Here is a 24,457-nt window from a genome sequence, read left to right on the forward strand (position 1 = left end):
AGAGTCACAGCTCCCAACTTTGGAACAGCTTTCCTCAGCCCATCATTTACTTTATCTCATTCTCACGAAAGCCCCTCCCACGGTAAAAGAGAAAATAACAAACAATACAATTATTCAAAACACATGATCATCATGAAAAGGAAAAATAAAGACATGCATCTGTAAACACATCAGCCACGTCCATGTCAGGGCAGCGACTGCTGACAACTCATTTTATAGATGAGCTTTAATCTGTTTCCTGTTGTTTTTGGCTTTTGTTCCTCTAATGTGTGTGTGTGTGTGTGTGTGTGTGTGTGTGCAGCAGTGAATGCACCGCTGTGTGGACAGGTACTCTGGTCTTAATGTGGAGTTTTATCAGACTGTGAAACACTTTGTGTTTTAAAACAGAAAATATTTGATCTGAATTTATTTTGAAAATCACCGTCACACAGCCGTCTCGTCGCTTTCACAGATTTTTCTGTGAACAGATGAGCAGCAGAAGTTTTCAGCATTTTACATTCAGATGTTTCACAAACTGTTGGATTGTCTGTCTGGGATTTCATAGCCAGTCATGTGACTGCTGTCCCGCCAATCAGCTTCACTGTATGTGAGACTCTTATTGTTTAGCATTAAACTTCATGTTGTCTCAGCCTTTATGATGTGTGTTACTGCATCAAATTCAAAATAAGAGCATAAAAATGAAGCAACTGAAAGTTCTGACAGGACAATAAAATATCAATAGACTTTATTGAATAGAGTTTACAATGAAGATGGATGCAGAGCCATGACTGTAGTTTACAGAATCAAACAGCAGCAGAGACATTTCTGAGACAGAAAAATGTATATTTAATATGATAATAGAGAGCATAAATGCGCGATTCACTGACATATATGGCATATCTACTGTTATATTGCTGGGTGCTCATTTGAACTATAAAGTATGAAGTCAAAAAGCTCAGACATCAGGCTGCTCTGAACACTCAGTTTCACCTTTTTCTCCTCTTGAACTTTCATATGTAGAGACAGGATATCATGAACATTTATATCTGAGACACAGAAGGTCCGCCCACCCGCTCACCTGCAAACTTTAGCTTCACCAATCAGAAGAAACAAAGAGGCATAAAACAGCTCATCAGACACTCTGATCTGAGCTTAGGATAAAGAAGGATGATTTCCAACTGTCAGTCATGCAAAGCTACGCTGTTACAGTCCAGCAGTCAGAGTACAGAGATGGAAATAAGTTGAATTACACAGCAGATCATCTGAGGAACATCAGCCAATAACGTTCAGACTAAACCGCCACAGTCTTCCTTCTCACTGTAAGCGGCTGTCTCCTCCTCTCTGTGGAAAACCTTCCCATCAGGCTGCGTCCTCCACCTCAGCTTCACCTCCTCAGTGACTCCTTGCTCCACCAGCTTCTCCCTCACCTGAAACACAGTTTTCACACATTAACAGAAGCTCCTCATTAATCAGCCGTTGTTTCTGTAGTGAGCAGAAAACGTTGTTGGTGCTGTTTCTGGGGGAAATGAACTAAATGAACTGGCTGGGGATGAAACTGAAGTCTGGAATTAGGCCTCATTGCCTGTCATTGGTTCACGTCGTCTCCTCAGAGTAATCTGAAATTAAGTGACTTCTTCAAGTTACCAGTTAAAAAGGTTAAATAATACAAATGGATGGGATTGCATTAAACGAGCCCCGTATCTCTGCAGCTGTGTGCTGTCACGTGTCCCTGAACCTGCACAGACTCACTGCTCTCTATCATTTCACAGTAGTTATAGCGGTCTGTTCCTTGTATCGGGGCCCGTGTGACCTCTGACCTGCTGCAGGATGGATTCTTGCACTGTGGGGTCGTTCAGGTCTGCAGATCCCGCCCTCAGCTGAACCTTCACTGACCTCAAGGCTGAAGGTTTGACATCTGCAGAGAAAGAAAAGCCCGATGAGCCCAGGAGGACCAGACTGTGCAGAAACACAGAGGACAGACTCACCTCTGGAGCAGAGGAAGGGGCGTTGGTCACTACAATTATGACTGTTGAAGGAGCCTGTTGATGCATCTATACTGGCACAGTTTTGAGTGACATTAGGCTGCCCGGGCCCCCATGTCAGGTTGGAGGCTGTGCTCGAATTTGACCACGTCCAGTTTCTGTACAGTCCAATCCAGGCACCAGCAGTAAGTGACAACATAGAACCCCTGTCTTTATAATGAGATGGCACCATAGAAGCGACCTGGCTGTTGTCCTGCGTGTTGGTGATGGTGCTCAGGTCTGTGTAGTTCTGTCTGCAGTAAGACTGAGCATCAGACCAGGTCATTGAGTTCTTCACCTGGATGTGTTTGTTAGTCGCAGCTGAAACAAAAGATCAGACGGATTCAAACCTGCAGCTAAAATGTTCAGTTTGTCAAACCCTGGTACCAAAGTCTGAAACACTCACCGTCATAGCAGACAAAGTCATAAGTAGCTGAGCACGGTCTTGTGAACCATGATCCATATCCAGTTATTATCACACACTCATCAGTCCCTGGCTGTCCCGGTGACCACATGTTAAACCAGGATGACTGAACTGGACCAGTTTGAGACCAGGTCCAGTCTTTGGAGAGTCCAATCCACGCCTCGGTGCTCCCCGCCCTTTTCTGGGCTTCCTGGATGAGAGCTGAGCTGTTAACAATGGCGAGGTCAATGTACTCATCTCTGCAGTATTGCTGAGCATCGTTCCAGGACTTCTGCAGGTCAACCAGGTGGAGCTGTCTGACTAACTGATCAGACTGAAGATGGCAGACCATCACGTAACCTGAGAGGACACGAGTCAGTCAGCGCGGTCACAGACTCACCTCAGCTCGACTATTTTAGTCATCAGGAGAATAAATTCTTTACATGCTACCACAACGCAAACTTTTTGTTGACATCTTTAAAGACGTGAATATATGTTAATATATGTGTCCTTCAAAGGATGTGTAACTCGTGTACTGGTTAAAAGCTGTTTTACGGTGCCTGTGGACACCTACACACTGGTTTCCTGCTCCAGGGCGAAACTCTCACATCAGCTTAAAAAGCTGCTTTAACAGTGCTAAGTTTGTTTTTCACTCTGGCCTTATTGCACATGTATTTGGACGATTTTTCCTCTTCAGTGTGCACAATGAAGGAAAACGACGTGTTAGTGGCTCTCAAAACTGAACAACACGTGCACTAGGGCTGGGCCATATTATACCGCTCACGGTAATACCGGTACAATGTTAGGCAACGATAAGAAAATGAAATATCGTGATAGAATATGGGTAAAACACACATGTGTAGTGCCTTTGTTTTCATACGCACATGGCCAAAAGAGCATGGCGGCAACGGAGAATGAGAAGGGGGAAAGCGGATCGTTGAGTGAAACGGATGAACCAGAATAGGTTTGTAAAAATGGTGCAACTTCAGTGATGTGGAACTGGTTTGGTGTTTGTCCGTCAGATCATTCAGGTCCCGAAGTCAAACAAACACTGCAGCGTCACTGAGAGTTAAAAACTGTGTAAATTCTTTCATCTTTAATAAAACGATCAGCATTGCTGCTTTACCAGGTGTAACTATGAAGTTTAACATCCAAGCATCCATGAAAACAGAATTTATTACATTTAACGGAGTTAGAAGCTAGCGGAAGTTAGCTCGCTAGTTTCGCTTGTTCTGACTGAGAGATTTCTGAAAAAATTCAAACTTACTGCTCTGCTATCACTTCCAACATAAATGAAGACAGGAAACTAAACAGCTGTGATGTTTGTAAAGTTACTGAAGTTGGGCTAGCTGGTATATAATGATGTGCTACGTGATCGCTAGCAACACAGCTATGTTAGCATAGCATAAACACTGAAGCTGGAGGATGAACGCTAACACTTTTCCACTCGATAAAAGTTAACGTGAAGGTTCCTCATGGTTAGAGACAAATGCAGTCGCATAGCAGGATGCTGTAAACGGACCAAACTCGTCAGGAGAACAACTGAGATAATCCATCCACAATACGAGGTTAGTCATTAATATACTGCAACAACATGGGAATAGAGCAGCTGCCAGAGAATTCAACATTAATGAATCAATGGTACAGAAGTGGAGGAAGCAAGAAGAATGAGTTGAATAAAGTTTGATTTATCTGACTGCTTTGTTTCGCTTAATGTGTCTTATAATCCCGTGCACCTTATGGTCTGAAAAATACATATTTGACTTTTTTATTTGGCACACTGCAGTTTAATGTTGCAAAGCTCCTCTTTTTAACTTCGGTGGATATTATACATGGTTATGCTCAGGATATGTCAGCCCATTTCTACTGGAAATGCCTTTTGGTTAAACTTTCAGCAAAGAATTTGCATTTGCACTGTTACATTTTTATAAAGCTTTAATGTACATAAAACAGCTGCTTGTTTAAGTGAAAATAAATGGAAGGTTTTTGTGCGCTAGCAAAGTTGTGGAGTTGTATTTTGTCTCGCATCAATTATATCGTCAGTTCTATCGCAAATTTTCTAATCTATATCGTGATAAATATTTTTGGTCATATCGCCCTGCTCTAACGTGCACACGGACGTGGTAAAAGCAGTCAGGATCTTTTTCAGCGAGCTGACGGGTTTGCAGCGTTTCAGGCTTTCAGTCAGATTTCTACACAGAAAATAAAATCAAGACGTGTTTTTCTCAGCAGTGCACACAAACAGCCACGTTCATGCACTGACTCTTCCCTCCTTTCTTTCTGTTTTTACTCTTTTATACTTTATACAGACTGTTACAAACTGCCGACTATTAAACTGTCAATCAAACTTCTAACTGGACCCAAAGAAACCTTTAGAAGTTTAGTTGACATGACAAAGGTCTTTGGAGATTGTACGAGTGTTCCTGTGACTGCTTGAAGCTCGTTTACAGACACCTTTAAAATAATCCCTATGGAGCAGTTCACTTTGTGCTTTCTTTGATTTTCTGACATCAAAAGTTTTATTCAAACTGTAAATGAGGCGACTGAGATGAGTTCACAGACCTGAGAGCAGCAGCAGGATCAGTCCACACCTCTTCATGACTGAGAGCTGAAAAACTGTGAAGACGTCCTCATGAATCTCATCTGCAGCTGCTCGTTCATTATTAATCATAACACTTAAAGCAGCATCAACAAAGAGGCAGCTGTCTCTGTCATTCACTCCATTTCTATCTAATCTAATCATTCAAACAAAACTATCAAACATATTCAACATTTGAAACGTTCAACTTTAAAAATGTTGTCTTCCTTCAATTATCATCATTTTGTTTATTAGAATACCAGACAATGAATGTGTGAGATTATCAAATAAACCAAACATATGCAGAACATACCCGACACGATGAGACGTCTGTGCAGCTGTGACACAGTCAGAACTCTTCATCTGATATAAATGTCATCCTCGCTCCTCCTCCCACGTCCATCAGAGACTTTGTAAAAGTGGTTTTTTAGAAAGCAGCCCAGTGTTCATTAAAGTGCATTTGTTTAAAGATGCTCAGAGTCGTTTAACTGAAGATGACTTATTCAAAGTTATTACAGATGCAAACAGACTGACGTCTGCCCGACCACTTCAATGTTCCTTGAATAATCTAAAGAACTTGGAAAGAAAAGCATCTGATCTTCTTTAATTTTCTTGAAGATGTTTCATGCGAGAAGCTTCTTCAGTTTTAAGGTCGATTGGTGGTGAGTGCCAGATTTCCAAGCTCTATGGGAGTGTCCCCCAAGGAGGTCATGGATCTGCTATTGATCCTCTACCTAATCACATGGGCCAAGGTGTGAAAACGGGTTTGGGTCACAATCAGCCAAGATTTCGGGTGAGCTCACTGTGAAACTTAGCCCCACCCTATCATGTGATTTCCTGAGTTGAAATGGTTCATGATGTGAGCGGGCATTAAGGTGTCTAGGAAGGATCACCAAACTGGCTTATTGATGGCAGACAGTTGGTGTCGAAAGCCTCTGTTCAAAGAGGGTTGTTCATTGTGGACATAGATGGCTTCTTCACTTGTCTTTCAAACCATCTGTCTTCTCAGTCCAAATTTTGAACATTAGTGTCCTTGAAAGAGTGACCTTTGTCCTTTAGATGCAGATGGAGAGCCAAGTCCTGTCCCGCCAAGGTAGCTCTTCTATGTTGTGCCATGCCTTTATGAAATGGCTTTTTGGTGTCTCCAATATAGAGTTCTGAGGATTTTTGAGATCCCTTCCCAGACACCTTAAAGCCCACTTCTTAGAATACAATGACCTGGATGACTGAGAAACCTCAATTTTCCAGCTGACGTGGCAGGTCCGACTTAAAAACTCCCACTGGTTCAGAGGTAGCTGAGGCCTCCAGCTCAGCCTCTGGTTAGGCTCCGGGCAGTTTCTATGAAGGAGCCGGTTGAGCCTCACAAAACACATTTTCAACACAGTTGTTCAATAAAACATTATTTATATGCCCACAATCGGTGTGGCAGCAATTTTTCACACCAGCCTATTAATCAACCAAAGACCCAGACAGACTTTTAATTCATTTGAAAGCCTGATGCTTAGCCTCGTCCACCCCAGCTGTAAAACTCAGAAACCAGTCTTACTTGTTATCATCTATCGTCCACCTGGGCCTTACAGAGTTTCTGTCTGATTTCTCAGACTTTATATCTGATTTAGTTCTGAGCTCAGATAAAATAATTATTGTGGGTGATTTTAACATCCATGTAGATGCTAACAATGACAGCCTCAACATGGCATTTAATCTGTTATTAGACTCAATTGGTTTCTCTCAAACTCTAAAAGAACCCACCCACCACTTTAATCACACTCTAGATCTTGTTTTAACATATGGCATAGAAACTGAACATTTAACAGTGTTTCCTGAAAACCCTCTGCTGTCTGATCATTTCCTGATAACATTTACATTTACAATAATTGATTACACAGCAGTGGAGAGTAGACTTTATCAAAGTAGATGTCTTTCTGAAAGCGCTGTAACTAAGTTTAAGAATATAATCCACCCACTGTTATCATCTCCAATGCCCTGTACCAACATAGAGCAGAGCAGCTATCTGGACACTACCCCAACAGAGGTCGATTATCTTGTTAATAATTTTACCTCCTCACTGCGTACGACTCTGGATACTGTAGCTCCTGTGAAAACTAAGGTCTCAAATCAGAAGTACCTGACTCCGTGGTATAATGTTACCCTGGAAGTGGTTTTATACTGGAACAGGTAAATCAACCGTCACAAACTGGGGCACAGGCTTTTTAGGATCTCGACCTTTCTGACTTTGATAACATGTCGTATTTCAAACAAGCAGGAAGAAAATGTCCAAATACACAACTGTTAAACATGTCACTGAGATCAGTGGAGACAAGTTTGACAGTTGTGTGTCTTTGCTGATGAGATACATCACTGGGGAAGAATGAAATTCAATCATCCTGTGCTGGTTAGAAATCAGTCACTGTGTCTTTATCAGGTTATAACGCTTTCTCTCTACACTGTCAATAATCAGTCTCAGTGATTGATTAATGAGGAGCTTCTGTTAATGTGTGAAAACTGTGTTTCAGGTGAGGGAGAAGCTGGTGGAGCAAGGAGTCACTGAGGAGGTGAAGCTGAGGTGGAGGACGCAGCCTGATGGGAAGGTTTTCCACAGAGAGGAGGAGACAGCCGCTTACAGTGAGAAGGAAGACTGTGGCGGTTTAGTCTGCACACCAGGAAGTGACATCATCTGCTTTTACACTCAGCTCTCTCTTCATAATAAATATTATAAAATGTATTTAAACCAATTTATTATTGTTTTTTTAACATCTCCACATGTAACTGAGTTACATGTTTAAATGGAGCCTCGTTTGCTCTCACTCTGGTCATTTTCTTGCATAAACAAAAACACAGTGAGGACTGAAATATGATCATCTTTATTTGGAAGAGAAGCATCCAGTCTGCTGAACTGGAAACAGTTAAAATCATCCACATAATAAACATCTGCTCCTAAATCCTCTCTCAGAAAAGCTTCGTACATCATGTAAAGCCAGACGTAGGCTGAAAGTGTTCATTCAGGTTTATTTGTTTAAAGATATCAGGAGTATTTTCTTAATGCAAAAATCGGCCTTATTCAAATTCATCTGAGAAGCAAACTCAAACTGACCTCCATCAACCACCACATGGTGAGTGAGCTGTGAAACCATGAAGCCAGACTGAGGTCATAAACAGTAAACATTGCTCATGTATTCATCCTCTCTGACTTTCTTCTGCAGTTTTAGTCTGTAAGTGTAATAAAGCTTTTCTCACAGCATCAAACCTTGAACACGTCTGCTGCATCAGGTCTCAGGTTTGTGTCTTCATTTGAATGTGAAGCAGAGTTTTGCATGCGATCACTGTGTTTGCATGGCTGCGTCACCGCCTCAGTGATATCTGAGTGAAGCTGTAACCATTATAATTCTGGAAAGGGCGGAAAAGCTCAACTGCTCACACACCAGCAGATATCTTTCATTCAAAATGTCATTTTAAACATATCCAACACATATATTTAGTAATAGTTCCTCACTGTTTGTTAAAACTGCAAATGTAACAGTTGGATTCAGCAGTTATTGTGAAAATGTAAACAACATGATCAGCAATGATGTGCAAATCAATGAAATGAAATCCAGCTGTGCTGGAGCAGAGATTTAATTTCATTTAAGATTTACTTTCCAATTAAATCTATGATTACTTCAAAAACAGTTGGAAAGCAGCACTTTAGGGTTCAATACCCACTAGGGCCAGGTGTTACCTTTCTGCCCTTCCTCTGTGGTGGTTAGCCTTTGGTGAAATCATTCAGGGGTTTGACAGGTTTTGGTCAGTCCTTCACAAACTGTCGATAGTACCCTACAAAGCCTAGAAAAGACTTGAGCTCACTGAGTGTCTGGGGTCATGGCCAGGTTCTGAGAGCTCTGAGCTTCTCGGGATCAGTCTCTACAACTTTGCTAGAAACAATGTGTCTCAAGTATCGCACTGAACTTTGGGAAAAGGAGCACTTTTGGGGAGAAAGGTTCAACCCATATTCTCCCACTTGCTGAATGACATGTAGAAGCCTGGTTTCACGTTCCTGCAAAGAACTAGAGAACACAATGATGTTGTAACCCAGTGAGTTTACACGACTCAGTAATGCAATACAACATTGTTATTGTTAATTGTGATTCCTCATTATTCTGTTAATCACTGAGTTGAGCTAAAGTAAATCAATAATAACAGATAAATAATATAAATATGAAATAAAACCCCAAAGAGTTTATTTAACACCCCTACTGGTTAGGAAGGAACAAGCCCTGCCTTCCCCGGCTCTGCACCGTCACATGTGCTCAGACACAGAAGCTGTGTCCCAAAACGTCGGCCGCATCCTTCGGAGGACCCGGCCTTCGCGGTCTACGTGGGCCGGGTCCTTCGAAGACCGAGAAGGCCGGAAGTGCGAGGCCGTGAAATGGGACGGTCTAGCCTTCAGATTAGCGTCAGTGCTGTGTGGGTGGAGTTTAATAAACTCGGCCGTCTGCTCCTTGCTATCTAAAATATAACAGGACACTGGAGTAAACTCTCGACTGTCTCACACTTCTGTTTAATCAGTTTTCTGTTTTAGATTAGATTAGATTAGATTAGATAGAACTTTATTAATCCCTCGGGTGGGTTCCTCTGGGAAATTCGATTTCCAAAAAAGCACAGCACCGACAGAAGTTACAGAGTTACAGAATATTATATATATATATATATATATATATATATATATATAATACACACACACACACACACACATATATATATATATATATATAAATACAGAGACAATATAAATAAAATATACGAAGGGGATAAATAGAATAAATAGGAATAAAAATAAAAATACAAGTGAGTTGCACATTTCAAGTATTGAGTCTATTGCACTGTTGACTATTTACAAAAAGTATTGCACAAGGTATTGCACAGTGAGGTGCAGAGGCACTACAGCTTAGTTGTTCCCCCCTCCTTTGTCCTCCTGTCTCCCCTCCCTCTCCCCTCCAGAGAGGAGTTAAACAGTCTGATGGCGTGTGGGACAAAGGAGTTTTTAAGTCTGTTGGTTCTTGTCTTGGGGAGAAGCAACCTGTCACTGAACAGACTCTTCTGGTTGTTTATGGCCGTGTGCAGAGGATGCCCAGCATTGTCCATAATGTCCAGCAGTTTCTTTAATGTCCTTTTCTCTGCCACTGTCACCAGAGTGTCCAGCTTCATGCCGACCACAGAGCCAGCCTTCCTGATCAGTTTCTCCAGCCTGGATGAGTCCTTCTTTGCTGTGCTGCTCCCCCAGCACACCACAGCATAGAAAAGTACTCCAGCAACCACCGACTGGTAAAACATCCTCAGGAGCTTCCTGCAGATGTTAAAAGACCTCAGCCTCCTGAGGAAGTACAGTCGGCTTTGGGCTTTTTTATACAGGTGCTCTGTGTTGCATGACCAGTCCAGTTTATTGTCCACCCACAGCCCGAGGTACTTGTACTTGTTGACCACCTCCACCTCCTCCCCCTCTATCTGAACCGGCAGTGGACCTGCTCTAGACCTCCCGAAGTCCACAACCAGTTCCTTAGTCTTTGAGGTGTTGAGTTGCAGGTGGTTTGTGTGACTCCATGCGACAAAGTTCCTCACCAGACTTCTGTACTCCTCTTCCTGATCATCCCAGATACATCCCATGATGGCCGTGTCGTCTGCAAACTTCTGAATATGGCATAATTCAGAGTTGTAGCAGAAGTCAGAGGTGTACAGGGTGAAGAGAAGAGGGGACAGCACAGTTCCCTGTGGTGCTCCTGTGCTGCTGACCAAAGTGTCAGACGTGATGTCCTTCAGCCTGACGTACTGTGGTCTGTCGGTGAGGTAGTCGGAGATCCAAGCCACCAGGCAGGGGTCCACCTCCATCCTGTTCAGTTTTTCTTGAAGCATACAGGGCCGGATGGTATTAAAGGCACTGGAAAAATCAAGAAACAGGATCCTGACCGTGCCTTTTCCCCCATCCAGGTGTGAGTGGGCTCTGTGTAGGAGGTACAGGATGGCATCCTCCACTCCGACACCCGCTGACGTTTATTCAGCTGTGTGAAAATCCCGGAGGAACCAACCCGATGGATTAATAAAGTTTTATTTAATCTAATAATCTAATAACTTTGATCTCAGCCAAACGATTTACTCCGGAACAAATAAAACACAGAAAAAAGGAAAACAATTACATTTTTAAATTCTCCGAGTGACTTCAATATCATGTTTAACCTGAGTAGTGACAGAGTGGCGGTCTGAAAACGATGAAGCCGGGAGTCCGCTGCTCTCGCCGGCTGGAGTGACCATTGAACCCCCCGGCTCGCTATCGAGCTGGTGGGTAACAGACGTCTCCGAAAACGTCGGCGCACTTTTGCAAATATGCGATGTCTTGATAAACCGAGCAGATATTTGAAGTTTACAAAGCTACTTTCTCGCCTGGAAATATGCTAAAAGTTTATTTTGTGACCCAGAAAGATTAATAAGAGTAATTTTAAAACTTAGTAGCAGCCGCTATTGTTGGAAACTGAAATTTGGCTGGGCCGCGCTATGAATTCTGGGATATGTGAGAAGGAAGACGTGGCGGTTTAGTCTGCACACCAGGAAGTGACATCATCTGCTTTTACACTCAGCTCTCTCTTCATAATAAATATTATAAAATGTATTTAAACCAATTTATTATTGTTTTTTTAACATCTCCACATGTAACTGAGTTACATGTTTAAATGGAGCCTCGTTTGCTCTCACTCTGGTCATTTTCTTGCATAAACAAAAACACAGTGAGGACTGAAATATGATCATCTTTATTTGGAAGAGAAGCATCCAGTCTGCTGAACTGGAAACAGTTAAAATCATCCACATAATAAACATCTGCTCCTAAATCCTCTCTCAGAAAAGCTTCGTACATCATGTAAAGCCAGACGTAGGCTGAAAGTGTTCATTCAGGTTTATTTGTTTAAAGATATCAGGAGTATTTTCTTAATGCAAAAATCGGCCTTATTCAAATTCATCTGAGAAGCAAACTCAAACTGACCTCCATCAACCACCACATGGTGAGTGAGCTGTGAAACCATGAAGCCAGACTGAGGTCATAAACAGTAAACATTGCTCATGTATTCATCCTCTCTGACTTTCTTCTGCAGTTTTAGTCTGTAAGTGTAATAAAGCTTTTCTCACAGCATCAAACCTTGAACACGTCTGCTGCATCAGGTCTCAGGTTTGTGTCTTCATTTGAATGTGAAGCAGAGTTTTGCATGCGATCACTGTGTTTGCATGGCTGCGTCACCGCCTCAGTGATATCTGAGTGAAGCTGTAACCATTATAATTCTGGAAAGGGCGGAAAAGCTCAACTGCTCACACACCAGCGGATATCTTTCATTCAAAATGTCATTTTAAACATATCCAACACATATATTTAGTAATAGTTCCTCACTGTTTGTTAAAACTGCAAATGTAACAGTTGGATTCAGCAGTTATTGTGAAAATGTAAACCACATGATCAGCAATGATGTGCAAATCAATGAAATGAAATCCAGCTGTGCTGGAGCAGAGATTTAATTTCATTTAAGATTTACTTTCCAATTAAATCTATGATTACTTCAAAAACAGTTGGAAAGCAGCACTTTAGGGTTCAATACCCACTAGGGCCAGGTGTTACCTTTCTGCCCTTCCTCTGTGGTGGTTAGCCTTTGGTGAAATCATTCAGGGGTTTGACAGGTTTTGGTCAGTCCTTCACAAACTGTTGATAGTACCCTACAAAGCCTAGAAAAGACTTGAGCTCACTGAGTGTCTGGGGTCATGGCCAGGTTCTGAGAGCTCTGAGCTTCTCGGGATCAGTCTCTACAACTTTGCTAGAAACAATGTGTCTCAAGTATCGCACTGAACTTTGGGAAAAGGAGCACTTTTGGGGAGAAAGGTTCAACCCATATTCTCCCACTTGCTGAATGACATGTAGAAGCCTGGTTTCACGTTCCTGCAAAGTACTAGAGAACACAATGATGTTGTAACCCAGTGAGTTTACACGACTCAGTAATGCAATACAACATTGTTATTGTTAATTGTGATTCCTCATTATTCTGTTAATCACTGAGTTGAGCTAAAGTAAATCAATAATAACAGATAAATAATATAAATATGAAATAAAACCCCAAAGAGTTTATTTAACACCCCTACTGGTTAGGAAGGAACAAGCCCCGCCTTCCCCGGCTCTGCACCGTCACATGTGCTCAGACACAGAAGCTGTGTCCCAAAACGTCGGCCGCATCCTTCGGAGGACCCGGCCTTCGCGGTCTACGTGGGCCGGGTCCTTCGAAGACCGAGAAGGCCGGAAGTGCGAGGCCGTGAAATGGGACGGTCTAGCCTTCAGATTAGCGTCAGCGCTGTGTGGGTGGAGTTTAATAAACTCGGCCGTCTGCTCCTTGCTGTCTAAAATATAACAGGACACTGGAGTAAACTCTCGACCGTCTCACACTTCTGTTTAATCAGTTTTCTGTTTGACGTTTATTCAGCTGTGTGAAAATCCCGGAGGAACCCACCCGATGGATTAATAAAGTTTTATTTAATCTAATAATCTAATAACTTTGATCTCAGCCAAACGATTTACTCCGGAACAAATAAAACACAGAAAAAAGGAAAGTTCTCCGAGTGACTTCAATATCATGTTTAACCTGAGTAGTGACAGAGCGGGGGTCTGAAAACGATGAAGCCGGGAGTCCGCTGCTCTCGCCGGCTGGAGTGACCATTGAACCCCCCGGCTCGCTATCGAGCTGGTGGGTAACAGACGTCTCCGAAAACGTCGGCGCACTTTTGCAAATATGCGATGTCTTGATAAACCGAGCAGATATTTGAAGTTTACAAAGCTACTTTCTCGCCTGGAAATATGCTAAAAGTTTATTTTGTGACCCAGAAAGATTAATAAGAGTAATTTTAAAACTTAGCAGCAGCCGCTATTGTTGGAAACTGAAATTTGGCTGGGCCGCGCTACGAATTCTGGGATATGTGAGAAGGAAGACTGTGGGTCGGTTTAGTCTGCACACCAGGAAGTGACATCATCTGCTTTTACACTCAGCTCTCTCTTCATAATAAATATTATAAAATGTATTTAAACCAATTTATTATTGTTTTTTTAACATCTCCACATGTAACTGAGTTACATGTTTAAATGGAGCCTCGTTTGCTCTCACTCTGGTCATTTTCTTGCATAAACAAAAACACAGTGAGGACTGAAATATGATCATCTTTATTTGGAAGAGAAGCATCCAGTCTGCTGAACTGGAAACAGTTAAAATCATCCACATAATAAACATCTGCTCCTAAATCCTCTCTCAGAAAAGCTTCGTACATCATGTAAAGCCAGACGTAGGCTGAAAGTGTTCATTCAGGTTTATTTGTTTAAAGATATCAGGAGTATTTTCTTAATGCAAAAATCGGCCTTATTCAAATTCATCTGAGAAGCAAACTCAAACTGACCTCCATCAACCACCACATGGTGAGTGAGCTGTGAAACCATGAAGCCAGACTGAGGTCATAAACAGTAAACATTGCTCATGTATTCATCCTCTCTGACTTTCTTCTGCAGTTTTAGTCTGTAAGTGTAATAAAGCTTTTCTCACAGCATCAAACCTTGAACACGTCTGCTGCATCAGGTCTCAGGTTTGTGTCTTCATTTGAATGTGAAGCAGAGTTTTGCATGCGATCACTGTGTTTGCATGGCTGCGTCACCGCCTCAGTGATATCTGAGTGAAGCTGTAACCATTATAATTCTGGAAAGGGCGGAAAAGCTCAACTGCTCACACACCAGCGGATATCTTTCATTCAAAATGTCATTTTAAACATATCCAACACATATATTTAGTAATAGTTCCTCACTGTTTGTTAAAACTGCAAATGTAACAGTTGGATTCAGCAGTTATTGTGAAAATGTAAACCACATGATCAGCAATGATGTGCAAATCAATGAAATGAAATCCAGCTGTGCTGGAGCAGAGATTTAATTTCATTTAAGATTTACTTTCCAATTAAATCTATGATTACTTCAAAAACAGTTGGAAAGCAGCACTTTAGGGTTCAATACCCACTAGGGCCAGGTGTTACCTTTCTGCCCTTCCTCTGTGGTGGTTAGCCTTTGGTGAAATCATTCAGGGGTTTGACAGGTTTTGGTCAGTCCTTCACAAACCGTCGATAGTACCCTACAAAGCCTAGAAAAGACTTGAGCTCACTGAGTGTCTGGGGTCATGGCCAGGTTCTGAGAGCTCTGAGCTTCTCGGGATCAGTCTCTACAACTTTGCTAGAAACAATGTGTCTCAAGTATCGCACTGAACTTTGGGAAAAGGAGCACTTTTGGGGAGAAAGGTTCAACCCATATTCTCCCACTTGCTGAATGACATGTAGAAGCCTGGTTTCACGTTCCTGCAAAGAACTAGAGAACACAATGATGTTGTAACCCAGTGAGTTTACACGACTCAGTAATGCAATACAACATTGTTATTGTTAATTGTGATTCATCATTATTCTGTTAATCACTGAGTTGAGCTAAAGTAAATCAATAATAACAGATAAATAATATAAATATGAAATAAAACCCCAAAGAGTTTATTTAACACCCCTACTGGTTAGGAAGGAACAAGCCCCGCCTTCCCCGGCTCTGCACCGTCACATGTGCTCAGACACAGAAGCTGTGTCCCAAAACGTCGGCCGCATCCTTCGGAGGACCCGGCCTTCGCGGTCTACGTGGGCCGGGTCCTTCGAAGACCGAGAAGGCCGGAAGTGCGAGGCCGTGAAATGGGACGGTCTAGCCTTCAGATTAGCGTCAGCGCTGTGTGGGTGGAGTTTAATAAACTCGGCCGTCTGCTCCTTGCTATCTAAAATATAACAGGACACTGGAGTAAACTCTCGACTGTCTCACACTTCTGTTTAATCAGTTTTCTGTTTTAGATTAGATTAGATAGAACTTTATTAATCCCTCGGGTGGGTTCCTCTGGGAAATTCGATTTCCAAAAAAGCACAGCACCGACAGAAGTTACAGAGTTACAGAATATTATATATATATATATATATATATATATATATATATATATATATATATAATACACACACACACACACACACATATATATATATATATAAATACAGAGACAATATAAATAAAATATACGAAGGGGATAAATAGAATAAATAGGAATAAAAATAAAAATACAAGTGAATTGCACATTTCAAGTATTGAGTCTATTGCACTGTTGACTATTTACAAAAAGTATTGCACAAAAGGTATTGCACAGTGAGGTGAAGAGGCACTACAGCTTAGTTGTTCCCCCCTCCTTTGTCCTCCTGTTTCCCCTCCCTCTCCCCTCCAGAGAGGAGTTAAACAGTCTGATGGCGTGTGGGACAAAGGAGTTTTTAAGTCTGTTAGTTCTTGTCTTGGGGAGAAGCAACCTGTCACTGAACAGACTCTTCTGGTTGTTTATGGCCGTGTGCAGAGGATGCCCAGCATTGTTCATAATGTCCATCAGTTTCTTTAATGTCCTTTTCTCTGCCACTGTCACCAGAGTGTCCAGCTTCATGCCGACCACAGAGCCAGCCTTCCTGATCAGTTTCTCCAGCCTGGATGAGTCCTTCTTTGCTGTGCTGCTCCCCCAGCACACCACAGCATAGAAAAGTACTCCAGCAACCACCGACTGGTAAAACATCCTCAGGAGCTTCCTGCAGATGTTAAAAGACCTCAGCCTCCTGAGGAAGTACAGTCGGCTTTGGGCTTTTTTATACAGGTGCTCTGTGTTGCATGACCAGTCCAGTTTATTGTCCACCCACAGCCCGAGGTACTTGTACTTGTTGACCACCTCCACCTCCTCCCCCTCTATCTGAACCGGCAGTGGACCTGCTCTAGACCTCCCGAAGTCCACAACCAGTTCCTTAGTCTTTGAGGTGTTGAGTTGCAGGTGGTTTGTGTGACTCCATGCGACAAAGTTCCTCACCAGACTTCTGTACTCCTCTTCCTGATCATCCCAGATACACCCCATGATGGCCGTGTCATCTGCAAACTTCTGAATATGGCATAATTCAGAGTTGTAGCAGAAGTCAGAGGTGTACAGGGTGAAGAGAAGAGGGGACAGCACAGTTCCCTGTGGTGCTCCTGTGCTGCTGACCACTGTGTCAGACGTGATGTCCTTCAGCCTGACGTACTGTGGTCTGTCGGTGAGGTAGTCGGAGATCCAAGCCACCAGGCAGGGGTCCACCTCCATCCTGTTCAGTTTTTCTTGAAGCATACAGGGCCGGATGGTATTAAAGGCACTGGAAAAATCAAGAAACAGGATCCTGACCGTGCCTTTTCCCCCATCCAGGTGTGAGTGGGCTCTGTGTAGGAGGTACAGGATGGCATCCTCCACTCCGACACCCGCTGACGTTTATTCAGCTGTGTGAAAATCCCGGAGGAACCAACCCGATGGATTAATAAAGTTTTATTTAATCTAATAATCTAATAACTTTGATCTCAGCCAAACGATTTACTCCGGAACAAATAAAACACAGAAAAAAGGAAAGTTCTCCGAGTGACTTCAATATCATGTTTAACCTGAGTAGCGACAGAGCGGGGGTCTGAAAACGATGAAGCCGGGAGTCCGCTGCTCTCGCCGGCTGGAGTGACCATTGAACCCCCCGGCTTGCTATCGAGCTGGTGGGTAACAGACGTCTCCGAAAACGTCGGCGCACTTTTGCAAATATGCGATGTCTTGATAAACCGAGCAGATATTTGAAGTTTGCAAAGCTACTTTCTCGCCTGGAAATATGCTAAAAGTTTATTTTGTGACCCAGAAAGATTAATAAGAGTAATTTTAAAACTTAGTAGCAGCCGCTATTGTTGGAAACTGAAATTTGGCTGGGCCGCGCTATGAATTCTGGGATATGTGAGAAGGAAGACTGTGGCGGTTTAGTCTGCACACCAGGAAGTGACATCATCTGCTTTTACACTCAGCTCTCTCTTCATAATAAATATTATAAAATGTATTTAAACCAATTTATTATTGTTTTTTTAACATCTCCACATGTAACTGAGTTACATGTTTAAATGGAGCCTCGTTTGCTCTCACTCTGGTCATTTTCTTGTATAAACAAAAACACAGTGAGGACTGAAATATGATCATCTTTATTTGGAAGAGCAGCATCCAGTCTGCTGAACTGGAAACAGTTAAAATCATCCACATAATAAACATCTGCTCCTAAATCCTCTCTCAGAAAAGCTTCGTACATCATGTAAAGCCAGACGTAGGCTGAAAGTGTTCATTCAGGTTTATTTGTTTAAAGATATCAGGAGTATTTTCTTAATGCAAAAATCGGCCTTATTCAAATTCATCTGAGAAGCAAACTCAAACTGACCTCCATCAACCACCACATGGTGAGTGAGCTGTGAAACCATGAAGCCAGACTGAGGTCATAAACAGTAAACATTGCTCATGTATTCATCCTCTCTGACTTTCTTCTGCAGTTTTAGTCTGTAAGTGTAATAAAGCTTTTCTCACAGCATCAAACCTTGAACACGTCTGCTGCATCAGGTCTCAGGTTTGTGTCTTCATTTGAATGTGAAGCAGAGTTTTGCATGCGATCACTGTGTTTGCATGGCTGCGTCACCGCCTCAGTGATATCTGAGTGAAGCTGTAACCATTATAATTCTGGAAAGGGCGGAAAAGCTCAACTGCTCACACACCAGCAGATATCTTTCATTCAAAATGTCATTTTAAACATATCCAACACATATATTTAGTAATAGTTCCTCACTGTTTGTTAAAACTGCAAATGTAACAGTTGGATTCAGCAGTTATTGTGAAAATGTAAACCACATGATCAGCAATGATGTGCAAATCAATGAAATGAAATCCAGCTGTGCTGGAGCAGAGATTTAATTTCATTTAAGATTTACTTTCCAATTAAATCTATGATTACTTCAAAAACAGTTGGAAAGCAGCACTTTAGGGTTCAATACCCACTAGGGCCAGGTGTTACCTTTCTGCCCTTCCTCTGTGGTGGTTAGCCTTTGGTGAAATCATTCAGGGGTTTGACAGGTTTTGGTCAGTCCTTCACAAACTGTTGATAGTACCCTACAAAGCCTAGAAAAGACTTGAGCTCACTGAGTGTCTGGGGTCATGGCCAGGTTCTGAGAGCTCTGAGCTTCTCGGGATCAGTCTCTACAACTTTGCTAGAAACAATGTGTCTCAAGTATCGCACTGAACTTTGGGAAAAGGAGCACTTTTGGGGAGAAAGGTTCAACCCATATTCTCCCACTTGCTGAATGACATGTAGAAGCCTGGTTTCACGTTCCTGCAAAGAACTAGAGAACACAATGATGTTGTAACCCAGTGAGTTTACATGACTCAGTAATGCAATACAACATTGTTATTGTTAATTGTGATTCCTCATTATTCTGTTAATCACTGAGTTGAGCTAAAGTAAATCAATAATAACAGATAAATAATATAAATATGAAATAAAACCCCAAAGAGTTTATTTAACACCCCTACTGGTTAGGAAGGAACAAGCCCCGCCTTCCCCGGCTCTGCACCGTCACATGTGCTCAGACACAGAAGCTGTGTCCCAAAACGTCGGCCGCATCCTTCGGAGGACCCGGCCTTTGCGGTCTACGTGGGCCGGGTCCTTCGAAGACCGAGAAGGCCGGAAGTGCGAGGCCGTGAAATGGGACGGTCTAGCCTTCAGATTAGCGTCAGCGCTGTCTCGGTGGAGTTTAATAAACTCGGCCGTCTGCTCCTTGCTGTCTAAAATATAACAGGACACTGGAGTAAACTCTCGACCGTCTCACACTTCTGTTTAATCAGTTTTCTGTTTGACGTTTATTCAGCTGTGTGAAAATCCCGGAGGAACCAACCCGATGGATTAATAAAGTTTTATTTAATCTAATAATCTAATAACTTTGATCTCAGCCAAACGATTTACTCCGGAACAAATAAAACACAGAAAAAAGGAAAGTTCTCCGAGTGACTTCAATATCATGTTTAACCTGAGTAGTGACAGAGTGGCGGTCTGAAAACGATGAAGCCGGGAGTCCGCTGCTCTCGCCGGCTGGAGTGACCATTGAACCCCCCGGCTCGCTATCGAGCTGGTGGGTAACAGACGTCTCCGAAAACGTCGGCGCACTTTTGCAAATATGCGATGTCTTGATAAACCGAGCAGATATTTGAAGTTTACAAAGCTACTTTCTCGCCTGGAAATATGCTAAAAGTTTATTTTGTGACCCAGAAAGATTAATAAGAGTAATTTTAAAACTTAGTAGCAGCCGCTATTGTTGGAAACTGAAATTTGGCTGGGCCGCGCTATGAATTCTGGGATATGGTGGGCCACGAAGGACACACAGAAACAGTTCATAACTTCAACTCATTCATGTCACCTAAAAGGTAAACCTGTTTCTCCATCACAGCTCTGATGATTCAGTAAGGACATCTGCTGGTTTCATCTTCATGTTTCCCTCTCACCACACATCCAACCGACATCATGACCAGCAGCTTTACAGCTGTGGCTCCAGCCAACATCAGATCGATCAGTTTCATGACTGAAAGAGCAAAAGGAGAGGGAGGGGAGAGGATGAAAGAAGAAGAGGCAGCTGTGCAGCAAAGACAGAATAACTCCAGCTTTGTGTCTTTTTCATTGTAGCGCGTAATATTACATAATATAATAATTTCTCTGAATATGAGACGATTCCGTTTTTTACGGGATGTTTCCCACTTCCCACTCTAATAATTAACCTTATGAACAAAATAAAGTTCAACATCAGTAACATAGCACCACCCAGCTGTATAGAAACTCCGTCATGCTAGCTACTACGCAGTACGAAAAAGTCAGCATAACGAAAATAAACTCCACCTAAACTTGGTTCATATCTGACCCAGAGAGACTGCAGGTCGTAACTTCTTACCTGAAGTTCAGTTCACCTGACACTCGGACCGGCGGCCGCCTCGGGTCTCTCCTCCTGCCTCCCCTTTCCCTCCTCCACCTGCTGGCCTCCACCACTTGCTAATGTTACTGAATCTGTGGAAGCTCCGCGATGCCACCACACGAAGTAACGAGTAACGAGCCTATCTAAATCCCAGTAACGAGTAACGCGTTCCTGATTTTGGCATAATAACTAGTTACCGTGCTCGTTACCACAATAATAACGTAGTTACTGTAACGTTACTTAATAACGCGTTAGTCCCAACACTGTTAATGAGTCGCAGCAATGCAAAGAAACACTGAATCATTTTAACCAACATCAAAGCTGTCACAGAAATAAGAATATATCCATGTGTTTGAATAAAAACAGACTGGGTGTTTTCTCACAGCTGAAACTAAAGCAAGAAGCAAAAGGAAGCTGAAACGGTGCCTCCAAACACACTGACAGACCTTTGTGGGCTTGATTTAAGACTCCCTGATTGCAGACGGATCAATAACAGGCTGCACTTGTGTTAGACTCAATTTTAACCACCTAAACTTTTAACATCATGCAGCTGTTTGACGGAGAAGAAAATCTGAGAGAAACTGATCACACCAACCTGCCTCTGCCTCCACCTGCAGGCTGTGCGGCTCAGAGACAGTCTCCATGTTGGTCTTCAGAGCACAGGTGTAGCTCCCAGAGTCCTCTGCAGTCAGGATGAGAAGGAGGGAGGGGCCAGTTTCTGAGAGGGCGTGGCCATCTTTGAACCACGTGACCTCCAGTTGGTGGAAAGTGCAGAGCAGTGTGACGGTTTCACCTCTGCTCAACTTTTTATCATCACTGGAGCTGATTATTCTCATTTTAGACGAATCTAAAATCAAAGTGTTCATTAGTTTTAATAAACAGTCGTTAATATTAAAGATTAATATTTGTGTCAGAACCAGGACATTTTTCTCTCACCATCAACTCTGACAGTCACTCCTGTCTGGTTAGTAAAACGTCCTTCACGATGATCAGCTTCCATCCTGAAGCGAAAGCTTGCGTTGTCTCTCTGCTGAACATCTCTGATCTGTAAAGTTTGTCTTCTTGTCTCCCAGATATTGATAACGAGGATCGATGTTTGCTGAGTCACTGTCACACACAGACGGAGTGTTAGTGTAGCAGTACCGGTGGTTCTGACACCAGAGGACTCTGACGATCTTTGGTGGAACTTCTGTTTGATTCACTTTGAAAGACTTCAGAGGTGTGAAGGTGCAGCGGAGGGTGGCAGTGGATCCTCTGACAGCACAGGTAGACCTGAGAGGATAGATCACAGTTTGACCCACAGCACCTAAAGAAGAGCAAACACAGAGCTGAGATCCGAACACAGTTCACAGACAGAAAATACAGACTGCTGTGTGTGAAGCTCTAAAACAAAGTTTCCGAAACGTAAAGAAGTCGGGCTGCCAGGAAGAAAGGTTTGACGTGAAAACACAAGCAGCTACAATAAGACACATAAAAATGTTAAACACGTCTTACCTGCCAGCAGGAACAGGAGCCCACAGACTGTTTTTGTCCCAAACTGCCATCCTTACGTTTTAATGAGCCCACTGAATGACGACTTCTTTAAACGTGTGGTCAGCAGTGCTGATGAAGACACTGACTGACACACTGGGTTTGATTTCTTTGCGATCAGCTCTGAACCTCATTTTCTTTTACCTCTTAATAGAAAACATTGAAATTTCCTATTTGTCGCAACATTTCATCAAAATGACCAAACAGTGGAAAAATGCTGCTGATGTGCCTCTCACCTCCCCCTCTCCAATCTGCTGTTTTTCACTGTAAACATCAGATTTAATGCTTCTGTTGAGCTCTGGTGAAAAACCACGCTGAACATCAGCATCACAGTATAACAGTCTGTGAAAGGATCTGTGGTACCCTGGATGTTTGACCTGCTTTCTGATCTTTCATTGGACAAAGCTTGAAAAGTGCATGTTTGTTATCATGTGTGATGTGCTCTTATTTTTAACCTACATGTGATACGTGGACCATCCTCGACTCTTTCCATCATCAGACTGTGAACGCTGATGATGCTTTCCTGGGAATGTCTGCTGGATCCTCAGCTCGCCCTGTTAGCTGAAACACCGGGTTGTGACATGTGGGAGTCAGGATGTGATTGCTGTCAGTTTGTTGCCAACAGGCTGCAATCGTTCTTCTAATTTCGTCACTCCGGCTTTTGCCATGTTTGATTTATGCAACAGGTTTTTTTTGTTGCACATATTTCTTTCTTTTCTACGTCAACGTCACGCGATTCAATTCAGCTTTATTTACATAGCGCAAAATCACAACAAATGTTGCCTCGAGGCGCTCATATTGTAAGGTGAAGACCCTGCATTAACAAAGACAACAGAGAAAACACAAATGTTTCCTCTGAGCTGCGCGCATGCAAAACCTGCTGACGCAGTCTCCGCGCACAAACAATCCAACCTTCATTCAAATTGAAATCAATACGTAACAATTCATTTGAGGAGTGACGGTGGTGAGAGCGAGTTTTTAGATGTGAGAGATTTGTGACGTTTAGCGTGTTTGGAGTGTGTAGTTAATGTGTTGTTTTGTGGATAGTTTTAGTTTGTGTGTCAGAACAATGAGGCGGCTGCTGAATGTCGCAGTTCTGCCAAAAAGCCACCAAAGGCAGATTAAAGTGTAAACGCAGGTGGAAGCAGGAGCAGTGCTACACCTGCTGCTGTCAGGCCTGCAGGGATCAGGCTGTGATTTTCTCCTTTGTAGTGGACACAAATAATTTGCGTGACTCATATTTGATGCAGAACACCTGATTGTTCTGTAAATAGTTTGAAATGGTTATAAAAACTGCCTCGGCTGCATTTTTAGGTAAACAGCTGCAACTTTGTTGTTTGCAAAACTCTTTTTTGAAGAATTAACTAGTAACTATAATTAATTACTTTTTCAAAATAACTTGCCCAACATTGGTAATTAAATAGTGTATTTTGCAGACAAAGAGTTCCAGGACTGTCTCCCAGACCACAGCAGGAGCTTCACACAGACTCGTTATACAAGTCAGAGCATGAAAAAATATTGTTTTCAAAATTGGGGTTGAAGTAATTTTCACTTCCAATTTGGTGTTAATATACTGCACAGGTCATGGACAAGATGTTTGCACTTTTCACTGTAAGTGGGCTAATGCACTTAATTAGAGCTACAGCGGAACCCCGATTTGTTCCCGAGGGTCGAAGCACCCATCGCGCGTTCTGAGTGAGGCGATGCTGAACGATAGGCTGTAGGCTAATTGCTAACTAGAACAACAATAAATCGTTCAAGTGGAACAGCGAAACGCAAGTACGGAAGCCAAGGGGTTGTCACGTGATTCAGAAGACATTGTGGGCATTGGAGGCTCAGCCAATCAGAGCCAGCGGATTTCGTTACGCGGGCATTTTGCCGTAACACGGGCAGAAATATCGCCGTTCAGCGCCTTCATAACTTGAATTTTTCATGAAACGGGGTATTCGTAAGTTCCAGTGTATTCTAACAGAAATACTTTAACAGAAGAATTAAACTGCACACGTCTGATGTTACTCACAGTGGTCCAAGGCACCGCTCAG

At 42.6% G+C, this 24,457-nt stretch overlaps 1 protein-coding gene and 1 pseudogene across 2 annotated transcripts; both read right to left on the bottom strand.

The window, feature by feature from the left end:
- Window positions 1-702: 702 nt before the first annotated feature.
- LOC146565001 (putative C-type lectin domain family 20 member A) lies at window positions 703-5,494 on the bottom strand. 2 transcript variants are annotated; one of them, XM_085292841.1, is made up of 6 exons: window positions 5,295-5,494; window positions 4,966-5,019; window positions 2,407-2,763; window positions 1,965-2,321; window positions 1,797-1,894; window positions 703-1,406 (listed from the first exon to the last, which is right to left on the bottom strand). In XM_085292841.1, exons 2-6 carry the CDS (start codon window positions 5,000-5,002, stop codon window positions 1,266-1,268), a joined length of 990 nt encoding a protein of 329 aa, XP_085148967.1. In that variant the 5' UTR covers window positions 5,003-5,019; window positions 5,295-5,494; the 3' UTR covers window positions 703-1,265. The 2 variants fall into 2 exon arrangements, with proteins under 2 accessions (XP_085148967.1, XP_085148966.1); XM_085292840.1 differs by lacking the exon at window positions 5,295-5,494 and having other exon boundaries at window positions 4,966-5,268.
- Window positions 5,495-21,427: 15,933 nt separating this feature from the next.
- On the bottom strand, window positions 21,428-22,429 carry LOC146565002 (uncharacterized; annotated as a pseudogene).
- Between the last annotated feature and the right edge of the window lie 2,028 nt (window positions 22,430-24,457).

Source organism: Mchenga conophoros, linkage group LG11 (genome assembly GCF_057382185.1).
Source record: "Mchenga conophoros isolate Kocher_MC1m ecotype Shallow Benthic linkage group LG11, M_conophoros_male_GT1.1, whole genome shotgun sequence".
NCBI classification, from domain to species: Eukaryota; Metazoa; Chordata; class Actinopteri; order Cichliformes; family Cichlidae; genus Mchenga; species Mchenga conophoros.

Excerpts from the sequence above, each read along its gene's own strand:
- LOC146565001 (XM_085292840.1), bottom strand. The coding sequence starts at position 5,146 with ATGATTAGATTAGATAGAAATGGAGTGAATGACAGAGACAGCTGCCTC. Across the intron at positions 2,322-2,406 it reads TGACTTTGTCTGCTATGACG|CTGCGACTAACAAACACATC; the intron begins GTGAGTGTTTCA and ends CTTTTGTTTCAG. Across the intron at positions 1,895-1,964 it reads CCCCTTCCTCTGCTCCAGAG|ATGTCAAACCTTCAGCCTTG; the intron begins GTGAGTCTGTCC and ends CTTTCTCTGCAG.